This window comes from Oncorhynchus gorbuscha, linkage group LG04 (assembly GCF_021184085.1).
Source record: "Oncorhynchus gorbuscha isolate QuinsamMale2020 ecotype Even-year linkage group LG04, OgorEven_v1.0, whole genome shotgun sequence".
In the NCBI taxonomy this organism is placed as follows: Eukaryota; Metazoa; Chordata; class Actinopteri; order Salmoniformes; family Salmonidae; genus Oncorhynchus; species Oncorhynchus gorbuscha.
The window spans coordinates 70,120,941-70,148,501 of NC_060176.1; the positions used below are offsets into that span (position 1 = coordinate 70,120,941).

General features: G+C 43.2%; 1 protein-coding gene across 3 annotated transcripts in view; it reads left to right on the forward strand.

Moving 5' to 3' along the window:
* Positions 1–27,561, forward strand: part of LOC124034592 (EGF-like repeat and discoidin I-like domain-containing protein 3) — a 255,354-nt gene that overhangs the window by 150,013 nt on the left and 77,780 nt on the right. For all 3 annotated transcript variants that reach the window (XM_046347990.1, XM_046347991.1, XM_046347992.1), the window contains one exon: positions 2,461–2,642. In XM_046347990.1, coding sequence (XP_046203946.1) covers positions 2,461–2,642 — 182 coding nt within the window. The remainder of the gene's footprint in view (positions 1–2,460; positions 2,643–27,561) is intronic.

Consider the following 27,561-nt stretch of genomic DNA (forward strand, 5'->3'; position numbering starts at 1 on the left):
GCTTCGGGAAGGCACCGGCCGTAGCTGACATTGACACCTGCTCACACGCAGCATCTGAAGAAGGTAAAACACGACAGGGCGGAACAAGGACACAGAACAGCGAACATCAAGCAAGGATCCGACAAGGACAGAAGCGGAAAACAGAGGGAGAAATAGGGACTCTAATCAGAGGGCAAAATAGGGGACAGGTGTGAAAAGAGTAAATGAGGTAGTTAGGAGAATGAGGAACAGCTGGGAGTAGGAACGGAACGATAGAGAGAGAGAGCAAGAGAGGGAGAGAGGGAGGGGCAGAGAGAGGGATAGAAAGAGGGAAAGAACCTAATAAGACCAGCAGAGGGAAACGAATAGAAGGGAAGCACAGAGACAAGACATGATAATCAATGACAAAACATGACAGGGTGAGCAGTCGTAAGAAGCTTTTTACCTACCCAGGTCTTAAAATTCATCCTCAGTTAGAAAAATACATAGCTGTAATTATGTGCAATTATGTGAAGTTGGTGACTGAAGAAAAACACTCATCACAGACTAAGCATACACAGCAGGTCTGAAAACACATGACACCTTCATGCTTAAGCCTAGCTCGATGACATGCTGGTTTATTCGCCTAAGAAGAGTGCCTCTACTCAGCAGTGTTTTTGCACAGCGTCGAAGCTCTCACCTAATATTTAGCAGTCATGCATAGCTGTGAGTTGGGGACGCTCGAGAACGCTGTGGGCAAAGGCCTTAAAGATGCTTTGCAAAGCAGTGTCATAGAAGCCTGATATTGCACGCTTGAGCAAAACACTAAAAATAGAATTAAGCCCAAAGTAGTTAGAGAAGCACTAAAACCAGGGGTACAGACAAAGCTGGGCTGTTCCCCCTTTTAACCCTTCCATTCCCCCGCAGGGTTCCCCTTCACCTGAAACACAGGGGTGGATGGTTGATATAAAGCACATTGAGTTGGTCTATTTTGAAAAGAGAATGACATTAGTCATTCAGACAATCTTAAATGTTCTAGTTGCATTACATATACAAAGCGTCCATTATTTGTTGTGGAGTTGCATTTGAAGAAGTCTAATTTACGTAGTATAACTGCATTTCTCCGGACGATAAATCAAACCCAAAGCGTACAGTTATTATTGCTACATGGTCAAATCGTTCCATTCCCATGCATCATGCCAGTCTAATTGACTACAGCGTGAGGTGGAAGGTGGAAACTTACAAACTGTTGTGTTCTTTGAGACTACCAATTATAAAAAGGAGAGAAGGTGCTAAACACCTGACAGTCGAGGGCTGTTGTGTGTTCTTGTTAAAATCGAAACAATTCTGTTTAAGCTTCCAAGTACTGATGTAAGAGCAGCCAAAATGTGCCATTCCTTGGTTCACATTCACTCACTGCGATGGGCATGTGAAGAACCTACAGTATGTAGCTCATTTTCGATTTGTTTTCAACTCTCACGTGTTTTTAATGAATATTTGTAAGAATTTCTGGGATGAGGCCCAATTGTTTGATTTTGCTTAAGAAATTACATCTTTGACACGGTGTGCATTATAATGGACACAATAAAAGGAAGCACTCCCAAGTTCAGCACAAGAAGCATTTTGTCTTTGAAAAGCTTTGGCAGGGTATACAATACACAGATGTGGCTGTTAAAATGCTGCTAAAGTACCTGGACATGCTGCTTAGCAGATTCTCAGTAAAAAGGATTCTTACACATTGGGTGATTTCATTAGAGCCATATTGGTGCCATGCCTCTCCACTTTAGCTCTGGAGCATTGATGGTATATAAACCCTGCTTGGGTCTGTTGACTGTGGTGATGATGTTGTCCAGGCAAAATAGTTGGAGTTCCTTTGGAGCCAGTCTGAGGGCTCTCTTTTTGGTGGAGGACTTAGAGAAGAGACCCATGGCTCCTGAGGAAGTGGATGGGTTGCAGGATGACCAGAAGGGCCCTCTAATTAAGGACTGTGTCATAGTGGAAACATTGAGGATGTCCTGGAGATGAACCAGATCAATGACAACAGTTTGATGAACACGAGTCAAGGTGACCTGACTGTTTTCGACATCAAGGACAGGATTTCCATGGGAGAGAGCAGCAAAAAGATACGATTACGTTTATCGAAGGCAAAAACTCAGTGTTTATGACCGAGACTCTGCCTGATGTAACGGAGGGGAGCCCAACCATGAGGTACATCTTGTTCTGAGACAGATGGACATGGACAGAAAATCATGGACTGGGGAAGGAACATTGAAAAGCAGCAGTGCTGTAGAGAATGGGACGGTGGACCATCAGATTATTCCTATGAAGAAAGAATGCTGCTCCCATGGTGCACACCTATACATATGCCTTATTAAAATATTCATGTTTTGAACAACCTCTGTCTTAAACTCACTAGCCAGATAACTGTGAAATGTATGATTGCAAACATATTTCATCCTTTATCTAACCCTATACATGTCTGTTTTTGTTCTGTCCTCTCAGAATGCTCTGGACCACTTGGCATGGAGGGGGGCATCATCTCCAACCAGCAGATAACAGCCTCATCCACACATCGTGCTCTGTTCGGCCTGCAGAAGTGGTACCCCTACTTCGCCCGGCTCAACAAGAAGGGCCTGGTCAATGCATGGACGGCTGCCGAGAACGACAGATGGCCCTGGATCCAGGTAAGACTCAGATACCAGCTGGGAGAGACGAGTCACTCAGGTTACTAGACAGGGACAGATGTGCCCACTAAAACTCCTCACACACCAGAGAGAATGTTGATCTGAGACGTGTGTGTACATCTGAATGTTGGCACAATGCACTATTACCTGGAGTTTAGAAAGTCAGGATTTGTGACGTACTGTATCTGTTTTTAGAGTTTAAGTTACAGTACTTATATTATGCTTGGGTCCTATTTCAGGTACTATTTTTGCTTGTAGTGTGAAATTACAGTTAATTAGTGTGTCAGTTGACTAGTGCCACAGTGCTGATTGGGTTTAGTGGCAGATTAAACAGTGAGAGCTGGACAGAACAGCTGTTGGTTCCACTCCTGTGTGTATTACCAGTGGGGTTGCTGGAGCGAATCACAGCATGTATGTGCAAAACCTCTGCCGTTCTTTCGTTCTGAAATGCAAATAAATATCCTTTACTCAGACCTACACAGTTATGTACTCCGAGATTTGTCTCAGAGGTGCCAGTTCAGGCATCAAAGTGTCTGTTTAGTTGGATTCGTAATCGCAACAATAGGTACATTTCACTGTGAGGATATGAGGATATTGAAAGCAGTTAGTGAAAGGAAATGATAACTATCCCATTGTGTCTCTAACAATAGACATCGATTATGTATTTATTTATTTATTTATTTTTTATTTTTTGTCCCAAATCTATGTTATAGATCACAGAAATTAAAGAGAGCGATAAACAGAAAGGGGGGCGAGAGAATGTGTCAAAGAGGGATAGGAGGAGAGGGTATATAGAAAGAATGATCAAAAGAGGTTATCTGAGGAGAAATACAGAGTGAGAAAAGACAGATACATGCATGAAAGGGAAAGGTGAGCGAGACTGAGAGAGAAACAGAGAGCGAGAAGAAGTTTATTTGCGTTGTTTTGTAACGTATTTGTTTACTTATTTTGTGCATAATGTTGCCACTACCATCTCTTATGACCGAAAATAACTTCTCGACATCAGGACTGCGATTACTCACCACGGAATTGCAGAATCCTTTTTTTTCCTTTAACGAGTCTGACGAGCCCAACGCGAATGATGTACTGCAGGCCCAGATCCCCGTGATTTGCATGATGAGGAGGCGGAGAAAAAGTGGCCAGAGGGCAGGCTTCTTTCTGAGAATTCGTAGGCAATCGAATAAACCCCCACTTCCTTCTATTCTGCTAGCAAGCGTGCAATCTTTGGAGAATGATATCGATGACCTACGCGGAAGATTAAACTACCAACGGGACATTCAAAACTGTTATATATTATGCATCACGGAGTCGTGGCTGAACGACGACACTATCAACATACATCTGTCTGGTTTAACACTGTACCGGCAGGATAGAACAGCGGCGTCTAGTAAGACAAGTGGTGCCAGACTATGTAAATAGCATCTGGTGCACGATATCTTAGGAAGTCTCGAGCTATTGCTCACCTGAGGTAGAGTATCTCATGATAAGCTTTAGACCACACTATCTACCTATCTACCTATTTTTTTCTCACCCAGAGGCGCCGCTCCTAGTAGTCGGGGACTTTAATACATGGAAACTTAAATCTGTTTTACCAAATATACATCAGCATGTTAAATGTGCAACCAGCGGGACCACCTTTACTCCACACCCAGAGACGCATACAAAGCTCTCCCTCGCCCTCCATTTGGCAAATCTGACCATAATCATATCCTCCTTATTCCTGCTTAAAAGGAAAAATTAAAGCAGGAAGCACCATTGACTAGATCAATAAAAATTAGTCAGACAAAGCAGATGCTAAGCTACAGTTCCTTGGTGTCCACATCACCAACAAACTAAGATGGTCCAAGCACACCAAGACAGTCATGAAGAGGGAACGACAAAACCTATTCCCCCTCAGGAGACTGAAAATATTTTGCATGGGTTCTCAGATCCTCGAAACTGTTCTACAACTGCACCATCGAGAGCATCCTGACTGGTTGCATCACTACCTTGTATGTCAACTGCTCGGCCTTCGACCGCAAGGCGCTACAGAGGGTAGTGTGAACAGCCCAGTACATCACTGGGGCCAAGCTTCCTGCCATCCAGGACTTCTATACCAGGTGGTGTCAGAGGAAGGCCCTAAAAATTGTCAAAGTCTCCAGCCACCCTAGTCATAAACTGTTCTCTCCTGTTCTCTTTGCTACAGCACGGCAAGCGGCACCAGAGTGCCAAGTGTAGGTCCAAGGGGCTTCTAAACAGCTTCTACCCCCAAGCCATAAGACTTCTGAACATCTAATCAAATGGCTACCCAGACTATTTGCAATGCCCCTCCCCCTCTTTTACACCGCTGCTACTCGTTGTTGCTACTCTACTTGAATAACTCTACCTAAATATATATATTACCTCAACTAACCGGTGCCCCTGCACATTGACTCTTATCTGTATTTGTTTTAAACTGCATTGTTGGTTAGGGGCTCGTAAATAAGCATTTCACTGCAAGGTTGTATTCTGCGCATGTGACTAATACAATTTGAAGACAGAGTGGAAGGGAAAGGTGAGCAAGGCAGTGTGAAAGAAGACAGAAAGACACATGGGTGGAAGGGAGAGGTGAGCGAGACCGACAGAGAAACAGAGGGAGCGAGAGAAAAGCAGTCAAGCGCATGGAACATATAAGACAAATCTGAGATGACGTGGCGTCATTAAAGCCAAACAAACCACTGAGGTGGTTTGTTGGGCTTTAATGATGCCACGTGGGATAATGTTGGGGATTCTGTGGCGCTCTGGCTTCAGGAGAGGGGTCTGGGTAATTGGGACATGAGTAGAGTGGTGTATACTTCTCTCAGCGCTATGGGGTTTTAGGCTCGTGGGCGGTATGTTCTGAAAGTGTGTGTGTGGGTGTGTGTGTGTGGGTGTTTTGTGTTTTCCTAGTGTCAGGGCCAGCCCTGTCATGGTGTCAGGTTTAACACACCAGTTCTGTTTTTAGCTGATGATTTATTGTATTGAAAAGATAGCCAAGTGACCGCTCTAACAGTGGAAATATATGGCCTCAATGATTGAAGATCAGGTGGGACCATTCTAGCAAATGAGAAGGCAGATATGTGTGTGAACAACATGCACAACAACTAAGTTGTTTTTGTCAAAGTTGCCAGAATTCCACATGTATCCACTTATATAAGTACATTTGTAACAGCTTAAACATTATGAAACTTCTATTTGATCAAATAAGCCTTACTTAATTTGACACTCATAGACATCCATACCAAAAAGGGCTTATGTCACCCGGACTGATTTTGGGTGGAGTAAAACCTCTCGCTTCACCTCTTCCTCTCTGCTCTGTATTATTGAATAGCAAATAAATCAAACAGACAGTGTCATACTTTTAATAATACTGACATTGTGTATTTACACACCTTTTGTGGTTGTATTTCCAAATGTATTGTATATATAACTATATATAACATTTTATAACTGTGTGCCTGTGTTTGTGAGCCTGTCTGTGTTTCTTCACGTGTCTCTTTTTGTAAGGGAGCCTGGATTGTCCTCATTAGGGCTGACACACACATGACATTGCTTCGCGACACTCCAGGGAAATATGGTGTTGGCGTGACGTTGACGACATACCTCTCTGGTGGTTCTTGGATGAATTGAGATGTGACGATGTGATATGCATGTCTAAAACAAATACAATCACTTGTGAATGCTAACACGGTTAGGCTATAGATGAGAAGACAAAGTGTTACTTTTCATTGAGGGGATGCAGCTTCTACTGCTCTACTCCACTCCACCCTTAAAACTCCAATGTTTTGGAAATGCAAAGCTCTGCATACAGTCATTGAAGAGTTCATTAAAAGTGAAAAAAGCTAATCACCACCACTTGCTTTAGTACTTTAGAACAGCCATGGCTTGGTATTTGTGTCATGGTTTGGCATTTATAGACATTTACTGATATGTCACGGTTTACGGACACCCTTAGTAAGAGTCAAAGTTTTGTAGAGACATAAAGCATTAAATCATTAATCATTATTCACGTTACATTATGAGCATTTTTGGACAGGAGTTGTATTATGCTTTTACACGTGCCGTATATTGTGGGAGCTAGAAAATGTCCCTCTCTGGTGAATCCCGTCCTAATATCTGAAGTCCTGCACTCGGTTGCCCAAAAGCATTTTAAGGCTACGTTCATCGTTAGAACCTTTGGAGGAGCATTATTACATCTCTGTTTCCCAACCATCAGTTGCTTTTGAAAACACTTGTTATTTAACGATGCCGCAGACCACTCGTAGAACAGCGAAGTACATTGTCAGATGTTTTTCTAAGCACAAAATCTCCGCTAAGCACAAAATCAAGATGTCTATCTGTATTTCTGTGACCGCCGATATCTTCAGAACTAATGTTATAAGTGACGACAAATACAAAGTTGCCCATTTCTTTGCAATACAAGCAAAGGATATAAAGATCAGTGGCGGCTGCTTAGGGGAGGACGGCGTATAATAATGTTTTGGAACGGTGCACATGTAATGGCATCAAACAAATTGAAAACATGTGTTTGATACCATTCCACCTATTCCACCCCAGCTATTACCACAATCTGTCCTCCCCAATTAAGGTGCCACCAGCCTTCTGTGAATTAAAAAAAAAATGAAATCCGAGATGACTGTATAAAAAGGTACATGCAGTATAGGCTGCATATATCTATACATTTCAATGATATTGAAATCAAGTTCATATTAATTGCATTGAGTTTTATTTAGCTATTTGTACGCCATTCTCTGTCATTTTTTACTCTATCTATTTCATGATGTGTAACGTGCACGATGATGCACAAAATCTTGATTTTGTGCATTACAATAGGTTAAGCATTAGAATAAACCGCCTCAATATTTGAAGCCAAAGGTGGTATCATCTCTCTAGGACCTGATCTGTCAATGGTATTGTGGAATAATTCTAATGTTAAATTGAGATTGGAAAGGGAGGAAGCTGATCTGAGAGCAGTGCTTCCTTTCTTTTGATCCTATCTGTATCAACAGATGCCTCAACAATGCACTTAGAGAACGTTCACCCATTCAGCATCGTTCACACTCTCTTAAACTTTAGCCCCACCCATCTCTTTAAGGGTTGATTTGAACATTCTGACCTAACAACAGCAGTCAAGCACACAAGCTAACAGCGAAACATTGGCCAGCTTGCTAGCTACTTCCAGACACAAATGAGAGAACACCTCACTGACCATTTTACTCGCCATAGCAGAGACAGTTAGTCTGTTTTTATTCTATCCAGAGCGTTGGTGACTGCAACTGTACTGCTGGCAACAATTTACACTTATTTTGCCAATGTTTACTGACACCGGCCATATTCAACGGGTGTTGAGCATTCGGAAACTTGTCAGTTATTCTGCGCTCTGGCACACTCAGACGAGAGTACTTGAAATCGGAGTAGATAGCCAGAGTGAATTTACCAGCTATATCTATCAACAGTTGTCGCAGTGACATTCTATTGAAATGCATACTTGCATAGTGGAGTCTTTTGTTAAGACATGTTGTGAGCTAGCAAGCTAAGCAATGAACCATAATCCCAACTCATGACGTTATTAACCTGCATGAATCTACAGCTAGCTAACCAGCCAGGTTCAATTTTAGTTAGCTAACATTAGGCTACAACTAGCAAAGCAAATGGCTTTGAGATATGAATAACACGATCATACACGTAACATTAGCTAGTGAGCCAGCCAGCTAATGTTAGCTAAATAGATAACAGTACACTTTAACTTGGAATGAAAATGTCTCCTTGTCATAATTAGAAATGTGTAATATCCGAAAATTTAGCTAGCTAGGCTATCTTACCCGTATAAATCATGGATGGATGCTTCTTCTGGTCACGGATGCCATGGTTGCCGTTATTTTGAAGATGTAATCCCGAGACAGGTGTTTTCTCCATCTCCTTAGCTACCATAATCTAATTCAATTTATTTCAAAATTCGGTCTTCCAGAGTAACACTTATGCTCTGCTACGCAATATATATATTTTTAAAGCCGCGTCAGACAGGATTACCTACACATACTAACCAGCTCAAATAGAAAGAAATGTGCTATATGGCAGACCAATCCGAACTCATCTCTGGGCATGTCCAGCCCACTCATTATCTCAGCCAATCATGGCTTGCAGGAAGGTTCCTGTCTTTTTGTGTGTTAAACTAACTAGACTCATAATTTAACATTTTTATTTATAGATGGCATACAAGTTTGTTATTGAGGCACAGGTAAGTTCACATGTTCCAGAAGGCATTTCTAAGTTCACGTTCAAATGGCTCTCCTGTGAAGTATTGACCCGCGACATATGCCTAGTTTTCTGAAACGAGTCACATATAGGCACAGGAGAAGGGGAATAAAGCATGCAAGATGAAGATCTTTTTTTCATCACACAGGGGTTCTTTGCTTGTGTCAAGGACACAGGTCAATCTGATGGCCAAAATGCTGGTAATTCCCTCAACAATTACACCCAATCTTGATTTGAGAGCATAATCAACTCTGAATATCTATCCAGCTGATGTGTTTTGGGCCCGTTGTGTTTTTAATTTTTTTATGTTGCAGATCGATTGTAGCTTCCATCAATTTAATTGTCTGTATCAATTCCAATTCCAATATTTGTTAGTAATTAATACAGTACCAGTCGTAAGTTTGAACACACCTACACATTCCAGGGTTTTTCTTTATTTTTTACTATTTTCTACAATGTAGAATAATAGTGAGGTCATCAGAACAATGAAATAGCACACATGGAATCATGTAGTAACCAAAAAAGTGTTAAACAAATGAAAATATATTTTTATATTTGAGATTCTTTAAAGTAGCCTTGCCTTGATGACAGCTTTGCACACTCTTGGCATTCTCTCAAACAGCTTCATGAGGAATAATTTTCCAACAGTCTTGAAGGAGTTCCCACATATGCTGAGCGCTTGTTGACTGCTTTTCCTTCACTCTGTGTTCCAACTCATCACAATGGGGTGGTGGAGATTGTGGAGGCCAGGTCATCTGATGCAGCACTCCATCACTCTCATTCTTGGTCAAATGCCCTTACACAGCCTGGTGGTGTGTTTTGGGTCATTGTCCTGTTGAAAACTAATTATATTCCCATTATGCGCAAACCAGATGGGATGGAGTATCGCTGCAGAATGCTGTGGTAGCCATGCTGATTAACTGTGCCTTGAATTAAAAATAAATCAGACAGTGTCACCAGCAAAGAACCCCCACACTATCACAACACATCCTCCATGTTTCACGGTGGGAACCACACATGCGGAGATCATCCATTCACTTACTCTGCGTCTCACAAAGACACGGTGGTTCGAACCAAAAATCTCACATTTTGACTAATCAGATTGGTGTCCTTTAGTAGTGGTTTGTTTCTTTGCAGAAAATTGATCATGAAGGCCTGATTCACACAGTCTCCTCTAAAAAGTTGATGGTGAGATGTGTCTGTTACTTGAATTCTGTGAAGCATTTATTTGGGCTGCGATATTTTTTTTCTCCATTTTATTTAACCTTTATTTCATCACTTTAGTCAGTTAAGTCAGCAAGTCAGTTAAGAACAAATTCTTATTTACAATGACGGCCTACCAAAAGGCAAAAAGCCTCCTGCGGGGACGGGGCTGGGATTTAAAAAAAAAAATATATATATATATATATATATATACTGTATATATTGTACTATATATATATATATACATATATATATATATATATATAGTACAAAATACATATCACGACAAGAGCTACAAGACAACATAAAGAGCGACTCAAGACAACAACATAGCAAGGCAGCAACACATGACGACATTTACATTTACATTTAAGTCATTTAGCAGACGCTCTTATCCAGAGCGACTTACAAATTGGTGCATTCACCTTATGACATCCAGTAGAGCAGTCACTTTACAATAGTGCATCTAAATCTTAAAGGGGGGGGGGTGAGAAGGATTACTTATCCTATCCTCGGTATTCCTTAAAGAGGTGGGGTTTCAGGTGTCTCCGGAAGGTGGTGATTGACTCCGCTGTCCTGGCGTCGTGAGGGAGTTTGTTCCACCATTGGGGGGGCCAGAGCAGCGAACAGTTTTGACTGGGCTGAGCGGGAACTGTACTTCCTCAGTGGTAGGGAGGTGAGCAGGCCAGAGGTGGATGAACGCAGTGCCCTTGTTTGGGTGTAGGGCCTGATCAGAGCCTGGAGGTACTGAGGTGCCGTTCCCCTCACAGCTCCGTAGGCAAGCACCATGGTCTTGTAGCGGATCCGAGCTTCAACTGGAAGCCAGTGGAGAGAGCGGAGGAGCGGGGTGACGTGAGAGAACTTGGGAAGGTTGAACACCAGACGGGCTGCGGCGTTCTGGATGAGTTGTAGGGGTTTAATGGCACAGGCAGGGAGCCCAGGCAACAGCGAGTTGCAGTAATCCAGATGGGAGATGACAAGTGCCTGGATTAGGACCTGCGCCGCTTCCTGTGTGAGGCAGGGTCGTACTCTGCGGATGTTGTAGAGCATGAACCTGCAGGAACGGGCCACCGCCTTGATGTTAGTTGAGAACGACAGGGTGTTGTCCAGGATCATGCCAAGGTTCTTAGCGCTCTGGGAGGAGGACACAATGGAGTTGTCAACCGTGATGGCGAGATCATGGAACGGGCAGTCCTTCCCCGGGAGGAAGAGCAGCTCCGTCTTGCCGAGGTTCAGCTTGAGGTGGTGATCCGTCATCCCCCCTGATATGTCTGCCAGACATGCAGAGATGCGATTCGCCACCTGGTCATCAGAAGGGGGAAAGGAGAAGATTAATTGTGTGTCGTCTGCATAGCAATGATAGGAGAGACCATGTGAGGTTATGACAGAGCCAAGTGAGTTGGTGTATAGCGAGAATACGACACAGCATGGCAGCAACACAACATGACAACAACATGGTAGCAACACAACATGATCATTTCTGAGGCAGGTAACTCTAATGAATTTAATCCACTGCAGCAAAGGTAACTCTGGGTCTTCCTTTCCTGTGGCGGACCTCATGAGAGCCAGTTTCATCATAGTGCTTGATGGTTTTTGCGACTGTTCTTGAAGAAACTTTCAAAGTTCTTGAAATTTTCCGGATATTGACTGACCATGTCTTAAAGTAATGATGGACTGTCGTTTATCTTTGCCTATCTGAGCCGTTCTTACCGTAATATGGACTTGGTCTTTTACCAAATTGGGCTATGTTTTGATGTCTTGCTATCTACAATGTAGAAAATAGTCAAATATATAGAAAAATCCTGAGTAGGTGTGTCCAAACTTTTAACAGGTACTGCATATGTATGCACATCTTTTAAAAATATTTTTATTATAAATATTATTTTCCACTAACACTTCCACCCCTCCCCTAATGAAAACGAATGAACAACAAGACTTAGGTTTCTACTTCCAGGTTATACATACTATATACATTTTACAGACACAATCTATTTTACAATAGTTATCTTTTGTTTGTTTTTACGCCTATCGTTCGGCTACCCTCGACCCCTCCCATCTACAGTTGAAGTCGGAAGTTTACTTACACCTTAGCCAAATACATTTAAACTCAGTTTTTCACAATTCATGACATTTAATCCTAGTAAAAAATTCCCTGTCTTAGGTCAGTTAGGATCACCACTTTTATTTTAAGAATGTGAAATGTCAGAATAATAATAGAGAGAATGATATACATTATTTCAGCATTTTATTTATTTCATCACATTCTCAGTGGGTCAGAAGTTTACATACACTCAATTAGTATTTGGTAGCATTGCCTTTAAATTGTTTAACTTGAGTCAAGCGTTTCGGGTAGCCTTCCACAAGCTTCCCACAATAAGTTGGGTGAGTTTTGGCCCATTCCTCCTGGCAGAGCTGGTGTAACAGAGTCAGGTTTGTAGGCCTCCTTGCTCGCATACACTTTTTCAGTTCAGCCTACAAATGTTCAATAGGATTGAGGTCAGGGCTTGGTGATGGCCACTCCAATACCTTGACTTGGTTGTCCTTAAGCCATTTTGCCACAACTTTGGAAGTATGCTTGGGGTCATTGTCCATTTGGAAGACCCATTTGTGACTAAGCTTTAACTTCCTGACTGATGTCTTGAGATGTTGCTTCAATATATCCACATAATTTTCCTCCCTCATGCTGCCATCTATTTTGTGAAGTGCACCAGTCCCTCCTGTAGCAAAGCACCCCCAAAACATGATGCTGCAACCCCCGTGTTTCACGGTTGGGGTGGTGTTCTTCGGCTTGCAAGCCTCCCCCTTTTTCCTCCAAACATAAAGATGGTCATTATGGCCAAACAGTTATGTTTTTGTTTCATCACACCAGAGGACATTTCTCCAAAAAGTAGGATCTTTGTCCCCATGTGCAGTTGCAAATCGTAGTCTGGCTTTTTTATTGTGGTTTTGGAGCAGTGGCTTCTTCCTTGCTGAGCGGCCTTTCAGCTTATGTCGATATAAGACTTGTTTTTTTGTGGATATTAGAAAATGTTTGTACCTGTTTCCTCCAGCATCTTCACAAGGTCCTTTTCTGTTGTTCTGGGATTGATTTGCACTTTTCTATTCTCCTAGTTTCTTCAGATTGTAAATTAAAGATACAATTTTTTGCTAAAAGTGTTATTATACTATTGATCGATTGACTAGGACTTTTCAAATCACCCAGTAGTGCTACCTGCAGAGTAAGCGCCAAGATAATGCTGCAATTCTTCATCCATTCCTGGACCTGCGACCAAAAGCAAGCTACATATGGACAGTACTAAATTATCTAATGATTCTGTCTCTTCACAGCAAAATCTGCAGAGCTGGAATGATTGTATCCTCCATATATATAACATTATATTGGTTCCAAGAATGTTGTATAATAATATTAATTAACATTTTCAAAGTTTTGATTCCGGCGTCTTTTTGCGTATCAGTTCATAAACAATGTGCCGTGGAATCTCTTCTCAACTACTTTGCAATCTATATGGCACAGCTGTTAATATTTGGTCCTTGAATGAAACTCATTCAAATCACCCAGCAGTACTATCTGTAGAGTTAGCTCCAGGCAAATGTTACAATTGTTCAGCCATTCCTAGACCTGCAACGAAAAACAAGCATCATATGGACAGTACTCTTCACAGCAAAATCTGCAGAGCTGGGATCGTTGTATCCTCCATTAATATAACATTATATTGGTTGCAAGAATATTGTAACTTGCAACTTTCTATTGCTTATTTTAGAAATAGCATTATTTTATATTTGGAGACTTAATGGCTTTAATTGCATCTAGAAGTTCCTCCTCTGTTAGTTGGCCTTCACATGACTCTTTCTGTACAGCTGTTCATTTTACATTATTCATAGAAAAAACGTTATGGATATAACTTTGGTTAGTGGAGATGGAGGAGACTGAAACGAAAACGTATGTTAAAAGTACTTTGCTTCCTATATCAAAATATTGTTTGGTGAATCATGGGTGACGCCGTCATTTCTTACAAGCTTCAGTAAAAAAATATCGGTAGCATTTCTATGTTGAAGATTAAAAAATGTGTTGTCATTGTCCTTTAACTTTCAGCACCCATTGTGCTTCACATTTCTCTTCTGCAACTCTGAGGATATCAAGGGAGTTGTATGTTGAACTTTATTTCTGTATACACAGGTTTTGCAAGTGGTTTGGTTGATTGTGGTGGTTTGTTAGTGTTTTGGTTGATTGTGGTGGTTTGTTAGTATTTTGTCTGATTGTGGTGGTTTATTAGTGTTTTGGTTGATTGTGGTGGTTCGTTAGTGTTTTGCCTGATTGTGGTGGTTTATTAGTATTTTGGTTGATTGTGGTGGTTCGTTAGTGTTTTGGCTGATTGTGGTGGTTTATTAGTGTTTTGGTTGATTGTGGTGGTTCGTTAGTGTTTTGGCTGATTGTGGTGGTTTCTTAGTGTTTTGGTTGATTGTGGTGGTTTATTAGTGTTTTGGTTGATTGTGGTGGTTCGCTAGTGTTTTGGCTGATTGTGGTGGTGTCTTAGTGTTTTGGTTGATTGTGGTGGTTTATTAGTGTTTTGGTTGATTGTGGTGGTTCGCTAGTGTTTTGGCTGATTGTGGTGGTGTCTTAGTGTTTTGGTTGATTGTGGTGGTTTATTAGTGTTTTGGTTGATTGTGGTGGTTTATTAGTGTTTTGGCTGATTGTGGTGGTTTCTTAGTGTTTTGGTTGATTGTGGTGGTTTCTTAGTGTTTTGGTTGATTGTGGTGGTTTATTAGTGTTTTGGTTGATTGTGGTGGTTCGTTAGTGTTTTGGCTGATTGTGGTGGTGTCTTAGTGTTTTGGTTGATTGTGGTGGTTTCTTAGTGTTTTGTTTGATTGTTGTGGTTTATTAGTGTTTTGGTTCATTGTGGTGGGTTATTACTGTTGGTGAGATGTGGTGTGTCTGTATCTGCTGTATCATGCAGTTTATCTTTTGCTGTTGTATTGATTGATTGATTTATCATGTTTGAGTTGTTTGTTCTCAGGGCACCATTGAGAATAAGACCCTGCTCTCACTTGGGCTCCCCTGAATAAATACAAGTTAAATAAAATGTAATTGTCACTTTTAGTCTGAACTACTATTGTTCTTTCTCAAGCTGTTTTTGCTCAAGGTTGTTTTGCTTAGCAGTTCACACATGTGGAAGTACATTATTTCATGTACAGCTGTAGGACCTTATTTGAGCTATATTGTCACAGCAAAATACTTCTGCAGCAACAGGATTTTAATGTTTAGTCCATTAATGTTGCTTGTATTGGTGGTTAGGCTGTTAGCTGACCAGAAGTAGGTTACATGAAAAGTGCAATACTATTAATATAACCGTGTGTTACTGTGTATTTTCAATGACGTTATGTAAATTGTAAAGTTATGCCAGGTCGCAATTGTAAATGAGAACTTGTTCTCAACTTGTCTACCTGGTTAAATAAAGGTGAAAAAATAAATAATAATAAAATAAAATCACGAAGCTCATCTGCTTTTCATGCAGTGCAAAAAAACATCAGCAACAAAAGAGGGATCAAATTAAGATCCTACATCTGTAGGAACTGCACTGCAGAATACCTCACAGGGTTTATCAGATCACAGTATGAACATATGTGAACAACATGAATTAAATGAAGTAATAATCATGATCAGTAATTTCTACTGGTCAGTGCTGACTTCCTCCACACAGTAAGCTTTAAAGTTCAAACGACAGCAGGGAAACGGCATTCACTTTCACAACTTTAGGCGTCTACTAAGTCAGTGGAATTAATCGGCCTGGCATGAAAATATATTCTTTATTCTGACAAGAACACAGTATGTGACTGGTCCATTCTGAGTCTCTAAAGAATGTGTAGGAGCATTATTACAGCCTGTGTGAATGACACAGTGTCAGCGCTGAGGGGGGTGGATCTACGTGACTCAACCGATGTGCCACATTAGGGGCTTAAAATGCAATGCTTCCTCCATTTAGGTCTTGAATACTTTGGCAGGTCCTCTGCCACTTCAAAAAAACACAGGGAAATAAAAATAAATGCTTGTCGAGGAGACCATTGCCAAAGCTAATTGACCATTTTCAAACAATTACTGTATAAAAGAGTGGAGGATTTTAAGGACGACAGAATATCTTGAAATCGCAGTTTAAGAGTGGAATTATGTGAACTACAGCAGTGAGGTGGAAGGACTGAGTTTCTGATAACACCCAGTTTCTCTTCTGTCTTACCTCAAGAGGCATGAGACATCTTACTCAAGAAGCAGGAGGCATCTTACTCAAGAAGCTGGAGACATCTTACTCAAGAAGCTGGAGACATCTTACTCAAGAAGCAGGAGGCATCTTACTCAAGAAGCAGGAGACATCTTACTCAAGAAGCAGGAGGCATCTTACTCAAGAAGCAGGAGGCATCTTTCTCAAGATGCAGGAAACATCGTACTCAAGAGGCAAGATGTGATCTGACTCTACTGGCTCTAACAGATTTGCTAAAAATATATATTGTTTGCAGATGGGTTTAATGGTTGTGTTTTATAAAGGGTGGACGTTTTGTTTTGAGTACATACTTACACTACACTGTTAGTGGGGAAACTGTGTAGCAATGTACAGATAAGTGAGCTTCCATTGCCCCAATAAGCACCAGCAAATTACAAAACTTTGAAGAGCAGCCATGATGGCGGCAGATGTGGGGCCATCTGACCTCAAACCCTTTCCCGTCTCAGAGACTCTCGACTGGGCCATCTCTTCCAGACCTCCCCCTCCATGGAGTTCACACTGAGCTCTTCTCGTATCCCTGTCACTGCCGAATTGAGATCATGATGGGGGAAATTATCCTCATGTTATGCAGTGTCATTTCGATATACGGCCGGGGGAATTATGGGCCTTTTATGTCAGTCCGCTCACACTGAATCAATTTTCTCAAACGTACAATCACCGCTGAGCAGTATCCAGGCAGATGTTCTCAACAGAGCCTCACTCAGCGTGAACTAAGACACTACCAGTATTATGTGGAGTGACTGAAGTGTGTTTGTAAGTGGTCATTATCCGTGCAAAGAATCACACCAATTACCTGAGCACTAGGCCTTTTAGTCACAGAAGACTAATAAGAGAGAGAGAGAGAAGATGTTAATGTTGTTCTCCAGAATATGAAAAAAAGAGATAAGTGGAGAATAAGTGGGTGTTCATTGTGTCTTTGATTGCATTGAGGATGTTGTGTAAGACTTTGTCAAGAAGACTTGAGTTACTGTAGTCAGCAAGTGAAGAAGTACATGCTCAGAGTGCATAGGCGTATTTAATCTCAGAGGCTAAGTTTAGCCCTTGTGGTGTTGTTCCAAGAAAATATTGTCAATCCATCATTATCATGAACAGGGGCCTTTTTGGTTTTCACATGTCTCTCATTCTCGTGGGACACAGTTCATTTGGGTTTCCCCTGATTTCACTCCAGGATGTTACGTGTGGTAGCAGCTGTCGTGAGGAAGTAGCAGTTGCCAAACGTACGGTGCATTCAGAAAGTATTCAGACCCCTTGACTCTGTCCACATTTTTGTTATATTTATAGCCTTATTCTAAAATGGATGAAATCGTTTTTCCCCCTCATCAATCTACATACAATACCCCATAATTACTATGCAAAAACTATTGCAAATGTATTACAATTAAAAAACTGATATCACATTTACTTAAGTATTCAGACTTTGTAGGACCTTTGGCAGCGATTACAACTTACAGTCTTTTTGGGTATGAAGCTACAAGCTTGGTACATCTGTATTTGGGAAGTTACTCCCATTCTTCTAGGCAGATCCTCTCAAGCTCTGTCAGGTTGGATGGAAACCGTCACTGCACAGCTATTTTCTGGTCTCTCCAGAGATGTTAGATCGGTTTCAAGTCCGGACTCTGGCAAGACCAATCAACGACATTCAGAGACTTGTCCTGAAGCCACGCCTGCATTGTCTTGGCTGTGTGCTGTTGTCCTGTTGGAAGGTAAACCTTAGCCCCAGTCTGAGGTCCTGAGCGCTCTGTAGCTCTAGTCTCCCGGTCCCTGCCGCTGAAAAACATCCCCACAGCATGATGCTGCCACCACCATGCTTCACCATAGGGATGGTCCCAGGTTTCCTCCATATGTGACGCTTGGCATTCAGGCCAAATAGTTCAATCTTGGTTTCATCACACCAGAGAATCTTGTGACTTTTGGCAAACTTCAAGCAGACTGTCATGTGTTTTTTACAGAGTGTTGTTTGTCTGGCCATTCTACCAAAAAAGCGTGATTGGTAGAGTGCTGCAGATATGTTTGTCCTTCTGCAAGGTTCGCCCATCTCCACAGAGGAACTCTGGAGCTCTGTCAGTATGACCATCAGGTTCTTGGTCACCTCCCTGACCAAGGCCCTTTTCCCCCGATTGCTCAGTTTGGCTGGGCAGCCAGCTCTAAGAAGAGTCTTGGTCCTTCCAAACTTCTTCCATTTAAGAATGATGAAGAACACTGTGTTCTTGGGGACCGTCAATGCTGCAGAAATGCTTTGGTACCCTTTCCCAGATCTGTGCCTCGACATAATCCTGTCTCGGTGCTCTACGGGCAATTCCTTCGACCTCATGGCTTGGTTTTTGTCTGACATGCACTGTCAACTGTGGGACGTTATGTAGACAAGTGAGTGCCTTTCCAAATCATGTCCAATCAATTGAATTTACCACAGGTGGACTCCAAGTTTTAGAATCATCAAGGATGATCAATGGAAACAGGTAGCTCTATATTCTGGTAATCCGAACAATTGAACATATGCGGTGGTACTTAATGAATATGATGTCAGTTTGGTTGACATCTGAGACATTCTTATCAATGATAAGATGACAAACTCTACAGTGGAAAGTCTACACATCAGAGTTATGGGATTCACATTGAATTGTTGTTCCATTTAAATGTTTTAATATGAAATTATTTGTGATGGGATGAAATGTGATTTTAGCTTCTAAAATGTGAGTTTTGGGTTTTCATAAAATAGGGCTCTGCTCAATCAATGGCCCGCCCCTGTGAAGGGACATGGGCTATAAAACTTTTCAAACACGCCCTCCTCTCCCTTCCTATATAAGTCCTTGACAACAATATAACCTCCTGTTCTGAGGACGTGAGGACGGCGGTCCGATGTCAGAATGGTTCAGATAATAACTACAGAACGAAGCCAACATCAGCGTGAGCTTTGGTTGCGAACGGTATGAACTTTGAACTCTTATTCACTACAGAAGTGATACCTCCTAGCCGTTGAGTTAGCAACAGCCGCTGCAAACGAGGGTTAGGAAGGAACAGACAGAGTATCCCGTCTACCACACAACAACGTTACTACAACGTATTCAATTTACCAGCAGAGACATCCTTCAACGGACAAAGGACTAGATTGGGCAACATGGCCTTCCATCTACCACCAACCTACCGAAGAGTAAATATTTATTGCATTTTCCTTTTCCAAATGGGCAGTAATTTAGAATGCATTAGATACTGTATTTACGATAGCACAGCTTCGCCCTTTGTTCCTCAGTCTTCCTGCTCTTTCACTCAAACCCAGACCCTTTTCTTTTGTGTAACAAGCTGTCATATCTGTACCGCCCGCTAGGGACGTTTTACTTTATGACGTAATTTGTAATCAAGTTATGATTTAATTTAGTGTATGTGTAATACTGTGTGATTAGTTAGGAATTTAGTAAGTAAATAAATAAACCCAATTTTGTATTGCCGGTTCAACTTGTTAGCCAGGGTTCGTGCAGATAACCAAGAATTTACAACCTTCAGATGAGACTGAATTAAGATGACGATTAATATTGACTGCTATTGATGTAAAATATTACTAGGTCTTGAAGAGTTTATTTGGAAGCTAACAGCTCTATAAATATTATTTTGTGGTGCCTGACTCTCTAGTTATGTCACAATCCCGTTTCCTGAGTCTTTTTTTTTGTTGCCTGTGTTCTGTCCTGGAGTGTTTTTTTCCGGCGTCCTGGAACGCACCCTGTCTGGTTGCCGGGCAATGTAGCCAGTTGGGAGTTCTGATTACCCGCACCTGTATCCCATCAGCTATCTGCACACCTGGTCCTGATCATCATCTCTCCTCTTCATAAGCCCGGACCTGACATCCATTACCTGCCGGATCGTTAGCCATGAACAGTATGTTGTGCCATAGTATCAGCCTCAAGTTGGATAGAATTTGTTTTGTTGTTTTTTACGTATTGCTTGCCTTAAACTTACCTCCGTTTGTTCTGTCTTCAGTTACTCAACTGGATCATTTACCCCATTCCCGCCTGGTCATCTGAGGATTCCGCTACCCCATTGGATCCACCTATTTACTCCCATCAACTCACCACCGCTGCCCACTACGCCACCTGGATATATCTACCCATTCACATTCACTTGTAAATAAAGACTCACCTTCTTCCTACTCTCCTTGTCCTAGTCTGCTTCTGGGTTCGATTTTGAAAGAACGTGACAGAACGATCCGGCCAAGGATGAACCCAGCGGACCTGGACTCCATTTGCCGTGCCATTACCCAGCAGGGGAAGACATTGGGTCAACACAAGACGGCGCTACAGGAGATAGCGGGTTCAATCCAGAACTTATCTGCTAGCTTGACACAAATCCAGGATCAGCTCAGTTTGCCGGCGATTCATTCACCACCTGTTTCACCCATCTCACCTGCCGTGTCTGGTGCGGTTTCCTTTCGTGAACCCAAGGTACCGACGCCTGATAAATATGAAGGGGATTTGGGAAGATGCCGTTCGTTTCTTATGCAGTGTGGGTTAGTGTTTGATCTGCAGCCCCATTCTTACGCCACTGACAAGGCTAGGATAGCCTTTGTTATTGAACTGCTGCGTGGAAGAGCTCTGGAATGGGCTTCTGTCGTTTGGGAACGACAGGAGACCTGCATGGCTTCATACCAGGAGTTCACGGGAGAGATGAGAAAGCTTTTTGACCATCCAGTCCGAGGTAAGGACGCAGCTAAACGTTTGTTCACTCTTCGCCAAAGAGCTCGCAGTGTGGCAGACTTTATGATCGAGTTCAGGACATTGTCTGTGGAGAATGGTTGGAATGAGGAGTCACTACAAGTGGCTTTTTACCAGGGGTTGTCGGAGCAACTCAAGGATGAGCTGATATCCTATCCAGAGCCTAGTGACCTAGACAGCTTGGTCACTTTATCTATTCGGGTAGATAATAGATAATAGAGTCCGAGAGAGGAGGGAGAAGCAGTAGGGCCCATCCAATCAATCAGCAACTCGGTTACCATTCGGTTCAGGAAGTGATCCAGAAAGTATTGATCGCTATTCCCCACACGGGATTAGTGGAGGGGTCTTGCCACCAGATCCGGAACCTATGCAAGTGGGGCGACACGGGCTAACTAAGGAGGATCGCCAACATAGACGTGAGACCAACAGCTGTCTCTACTGTGGTAGCTCGGGACATTACATCTCCGATTGTCCACAGCGCCCGTTAAACTGCCCGGCTCGCTAGTTTTGGGAGGAATTTTAGCGAGCCAGTTTCAACCTCTCAAAGATCCTGTCAGACCCCGTTTTCCTGCGACCCTTATGAATAAGGATCAGAGCTTAGAGATGAACGCTTTTATCGATTCAGGTGCCGATGGCAGCTTTATTGATGGCGACTTGGTGGAACAGCTGGGGCTTTCCAAGGAGCAATTGCCGGAAGCCATTGAAGCAACCACTCTGAACGGCAGTAGTCTGGCACGGATCACTATGAGGACTGAACCGGTTAAGATGTTGTTGTCGGGGAATCATTCAGAGTTTATCTCCTTCTTCATTCTGTCCTCGCCCCATGTTCCTCTGGTTCTTGGTTACCCCTGGCTGAAGGAACACAATCCCTCATTTGATTGGGTGACGGGTAAGGTAACTAGTTGGAGCATTGATTGTCATGCTAACTGCCTTAGGACTGCCTGTTCGCCGTTTCCAGTCAGGTCAGTGACTCTGCTCCTCCTGATTTGTCCCTGGTTCCAGAAACATACTTTACTGAAAACAAGTATTCAGTAAACAGAAGGCTCTGTCCCTTCCTCCCCACCGACCTTATGACTGTGTGATTAATCTGTTTCCTGGAGCTGCCTTTCCCAAGGGACGGTTATACAGTATCTCTCGACCTGAACGTGAGGCCTTGGAGACCTACATCAAGGAGTCTCTAGCTGCAGGTCTCATTCGGCCCTCGTCATCACCTCTGGGAGCAGGATTTTTTTTTGTGAGCAAGAAGGATGGCTCTCTTCGACCGTGTATTGATTATCAGGGTTTGAATGATATTACGGTCAAGAACAAGTATCCCCTGCCCTTGATGAGCTCGGCTTTCGATTCTTTACAGGGTGCTACGGTTTTTACGAAGCTTGATTTACGTAATGCTTATCATTTGGTTCGGATCAAAGAGGGGGACGAGTCGTTGACTGGGTTCAATACTCCGATGGAACATTTAGAGTACCAGGTGATGCCGTTTGGACTGACCAACACTCCCGCTGTGTTCCAAAGTATGGTGAATGACGTTCTGAGAGATATGATTGGTATTTTTGTGTTCGTTTACCTGGATGATATCCTCATCTTCTCGAAGGAGCTTTCTAGCCACGTTCAGCATGTCAAGCAGGTCCTGCAGCGGTTATTGGAGAACCGTCTGTTCGTGAAGGCTGAGAAGTGTGATTTTCACGCCCACACGACGTCCTTCCTCGGGTACATCATCTGTGGTCCTGTGTAGGGGAGAGCAGATCAAGATGGACCAAGAGATAAAAGGTTGCTAAATGGCATATATTATCTCCAGGGGAAAGATCAAGATGGACCAAGAGAAGGTTCGGCGGTTCGGGATTGGGTCCAGCCCGGTACGAGATTGCAGCTCCAGAGATTCCTGGGGTTTGCAAATTTTTATCGGAGGTTTATCCGTGATTACAGCCGGGTGGCCGCCCCTTTAACTGTGCTGACGTCTTGCACCAGAAAGTTCTGTTGGTCTCCTGAGGCAGACCGGGCATTTCTAGATTTGAAGAGCCGATTCACCAATGCCCCGATTCTCTCTCAACCTGACACTTCCCGTCAGTTCATTGTGGAGGTGGATGCATCTGATGTGGGGGTGGGCGCCATCCTGTCCCAGCGTAGCTCCACTGACGGTAAACTCCATCCCTGCGCCTTCTGTAGCTCAGTTGGTAGAGCATGGCGCTTGTAACGCCAGTGTAGTGGGTTCGATCCCCGGGACCACCCATACGAAGAATGTATGCACACATGACTGTAAGTCGCTTTGGATAAAAGCGTCTGCTAAATGGCATTTATTATTATTATTATATTATTATTATATTACTCTTGTCGTCTTTCTCCAGCTGAAAGAAACTACGATGTGGGTAACCGGGAGCTTCTCGCTGTGAAGCTTGCCTTGGAGGAGTGGAGTCACTGGTTGGAGGGAGCGGAGCAACCGTTTGTGGTCTGGACTGACCACAAGAATCTGGCTTACGTGCAATCGGCTAAACATCTCAACTCCCGTCAGGCCCGGTGGGCTTTGTTTTTTGGACGCTTCAATTTTTCCCTGACGTTCCGACCTGGGTCGAAGAACGGAAAGGCGGACGCCCTGTCCCAGATGTTCTCCAAGACGGAGGAGAGTGGGGCCAAGACTGAGACGATTCTTCCCCAGAACGTTGTCGTGGGAGCCGTTACATGGAGGATTGAGGAGGAGGTGATGGCGGCTCTTCGGACACAGCCCGGGCCCGGTAACGGTCCACCCGGTCGGTTGTTCATGCCTGAGTCGGTTCGTTCTGCTGTCCTTCAGTGGTCCCATGCCAGCACGATAGCTTGTCACCCTGGTGTTGCTCGGACTATGGCGCTACTGCGCAGACGATTTTGGTGGCCTGCCATGGGAGAAGATACCCGGAGGTTTGTTGCCGCTTGTCCTGTTTGTGCGCAGAATAAGAGTACCAATCGGGCCAGCTCTGGGCTTCTTCACCCCCTACCTATTCCCCGGCGACCTTGGTCGCATCTGGCCCTGGATTTTGTCACGGGGTTGCCCTCTTCTGTTGGTAACATGGTTATTCTGACCATTGTGGATAGATTCAGCAAGTTTGCCCACTTTGTTCCCCTCTCCAAGCTGCCTTCTGCCACTGAGACGTCCGAGATCCTGGTTAGGGAGGTGTTCAGAGTCCACGGGTTGCCCTGTGACATTGTTTCTGACCGTGGTCCTCAGTTTACCTCTGCTGTCTGGACATCCTTCTGTTTGGCCATTGGAGCTACAGTCAGTCGCACATCTGGATTTCACCCCCAATCTAATGGTCAGGCGGAGAGAGCCAACCAGAAGATGGAATCCACGCTGCGCTGTCTTGTTTCCTCTGATCCCACCTCTTGGTCCTCTCAATTACCCTGGGTCGAGTATGCTCATAATACTCTCCCTTCATCTGCCACTGGGATGTCTCCCTTCCAGTGCCTGTACGGTTACCAACCTCCCTTGTTTCCTTCTCAGGAGCGGGATCTCTCGGTTCCTTCTGTCCAGACCTACACTCGTCGTTACCACTGCACCTGGCATTGGGCCAGGAAGGCCCTCCTTAAGGTTTCTGACCGGTATCAGATCCAGGCGAATCGTCGCCGTATTCCTGCCCCCGACTTATACCGTCAGAGATAGGGTTTGGTTGGCTACACGGGATCTTCCTCTACGGACTGAGTCGAGGAAACTGTCACCAAAGTTCATTGGTCCATTTGTAGTGGAGAAGATCATTAATCCTGTTGTGGTCCGACTCAAGTTGCCTGCTACACTAAGAGTACATCCCACCTTTCATGTCTCCTGCCTCAAGCCGGTTCTCCTCAGTCCTCTGTTGCCCCCTCCTCCTCGTCCTCCTCCTCCTCGGATGATCGGAGGTGGTCCTGTCTACACGGTGCGCCGCATCATGGACTCCAGATGGCGGGGTCGAGGATTCCAGTATTTAGTGGATTGGGAAGGATATGGTCCTGAGGAGAGGAGTTGGATTCCTCGGCGTCAGATCCTTGACAATGACCTACTTCGTGACTTTTACAGCCTCCACCCTGGCGCTCCAGGTAGTCCGCCCGGTGGCGTTCGTCGGAGGGGGGGGGGTACTGTCATGAATCCCGTTTCCTGAGTCTGTTTTTTGCCTGTGTTCTGTCCTGGAGTGTTTTTTCCGCCGTCCTGGAAAACACCCTGTCTGGTTGCCGGGCAATGTAGCCAGTTGGGAGTTCTGATTACCCGCACCTGTATCCCATCAGCTATCTGCACACCTGGTCCTGATCATCATATCTCCTCTTCATAAGCCCGGACCTGACATCCATTACCTGCCGGATCGTTAGCCATGAACAGTATGTTGTGCCATAGTATCAGCCTCAAGTTGGATAGAATTTGTTTTGTTGTTTTTTACGTATTGCTTGCCTTAAACTTACCTCCGTTTGTTCTGTCTTCAGTTACTCAACCGGATCATTTACCCCATTCCCGCCTGGTCATCTGAGGATTCCGCTACCCCATTGGATCCACCTATTTACTCCCATCAACTCACCACCGCTGCCCACTACGCCACCTGGATATATCTACCCATTCACATTCACTTGTAAATAAATACTCACCTTCTTCCTACTCTCCTTGTCCTGGTCTGCTTCTGGGTTCGATTTTGAAAGAACGTGACAAGTTAATTACATTTACATGATTAGCTCAATCAGGTAATATTAATTACGGGAAAATGATTTTATAGAATAGTATGTCATATCATTTAATCCGGCATAGCCAAAGAGACAACACACTTTAGAATAACGTTGTAACAAAATGTGGAAAAGGGGAAGGGGTCTGAATACTTACCAAATGCACTGTACCTCAACACTGTCTAATATCATTTTGACCCAGGAATGACTGTTGTGAAAATGAATCAGATTAATCTGAGACTGTGTGTGTGTGTGCGTGTGTGTGCGTGTGTGTGTGTGTGTGTGTGTGTGTGTGCGTGTGCATGCGTGTGTGTGTGCCCATGTCTTTGTTTCTTTCCATATGTGTTCATTCAGCACAGCACCAGTCCTTAGTTACCACCATACACCCTCATCTATTACAGCAGCAGTCCTTAGTTACCACCATAGGCTGTCCTCTATTACAGCACCAGTCCTTAGTTACCATTTTAGGCTGTATTCTATTACAATTCTTTCATCATATGGAGCTATTAAAATTAATAATAAAATAACTTCTGACTGAAGAAAATACTCTCTCTCTCCTTCTCTCTTATAATGGTCATACTGCTGCGCGTCAAACTTAAGGATTCTAACTGAAGCCCCAACCCGTCTCTGTCAGAAGTGCTTTAGTTTGGCAGTATATTGACAGGCTAGATTGGATTGACTGGCTGGCTGGCTGAATGTGGTGTGAGGGGATAGACTAATGTTGCATTCACACACAGTCCTGAGGAAGATAGATGACCTTGACAGGATCAGATAAAATATCTGAGTGTAATAGCCAGAGGATGTCTGACACACACCGATGTGCCCTAGGAGAAAGTCCACTGTGTGCAGCTCACCCTGCACTAACATAAATAACATGATACTCTTGAAGTAATATGGCTACATGTTCATCTGCCTCACCTAAAGCCCATTCTGGTGGGAAGCTGCTATAGACCACCAAGTGCTAACACTCAGTATCTGGATAACATCTTTGGAATGCTTGATAATGTATGTGTTATCAACAGAGACATATATTTTCTGGGTGATTTTAAATATTGACTGGCTTTCATCAAGCTGCCCACTCAAGAAAAAGCTTCAAACTGTAACCAGTGCCTTATCAGTCAACCTACCAAGGTAGTTACAAACAGCACAGGAATTAAATCATCAATATGTATTGATCACATCTTTACTAATGCTGCAGAAATGAGCTTGAAAGCAGTATCCAAATCCATTGGCTGTAGTGATCACAATATAGTAGACATATCTAGGAAAACCAAAGTTCCAAAGGCTGGGCCTAATATAGTGTATAAGAGGTCATACAATAAGTTATGTAGAGATTCCTATGTTGTTGATGTAAATCCTATTTGTTGCACTTGACACATTTATGAAATAGCTTTTTCCAGTTACTAATAAGCATCCACCTCTTAAGAAAAGTCCTGTAAAAAATGTTTAAATCCCTGTGGATTGATGGGGAATTGAAAACGTGTATGGTTGAGAAGGATGAGGCAAAAGAAATTGAAAATAAGTTTGATTGGCAAACATTGCAAATTGAAAATACCTGTGACTAAACTGAATAAAAAGAAGAAGAAACTACACTATGAAACAAAGATAATTTACATAAAGAATGATAGTGAAACGCTTTGGAGCAACTTAAATGACATTTTGGGGAAAAAAGCTAACTCAACTCTATCATTCATTGAATCATATTACTCATTCACAACAAAACCAACTGATATTGCCAACTACTTTAATGATTTTTTCATTGGCAAGATTAGCAAATTTACGCATGACATGTAAGCAACAAACGCTGACACTGTACACCCAAGTTTATCTGACGAAAATTTTGAA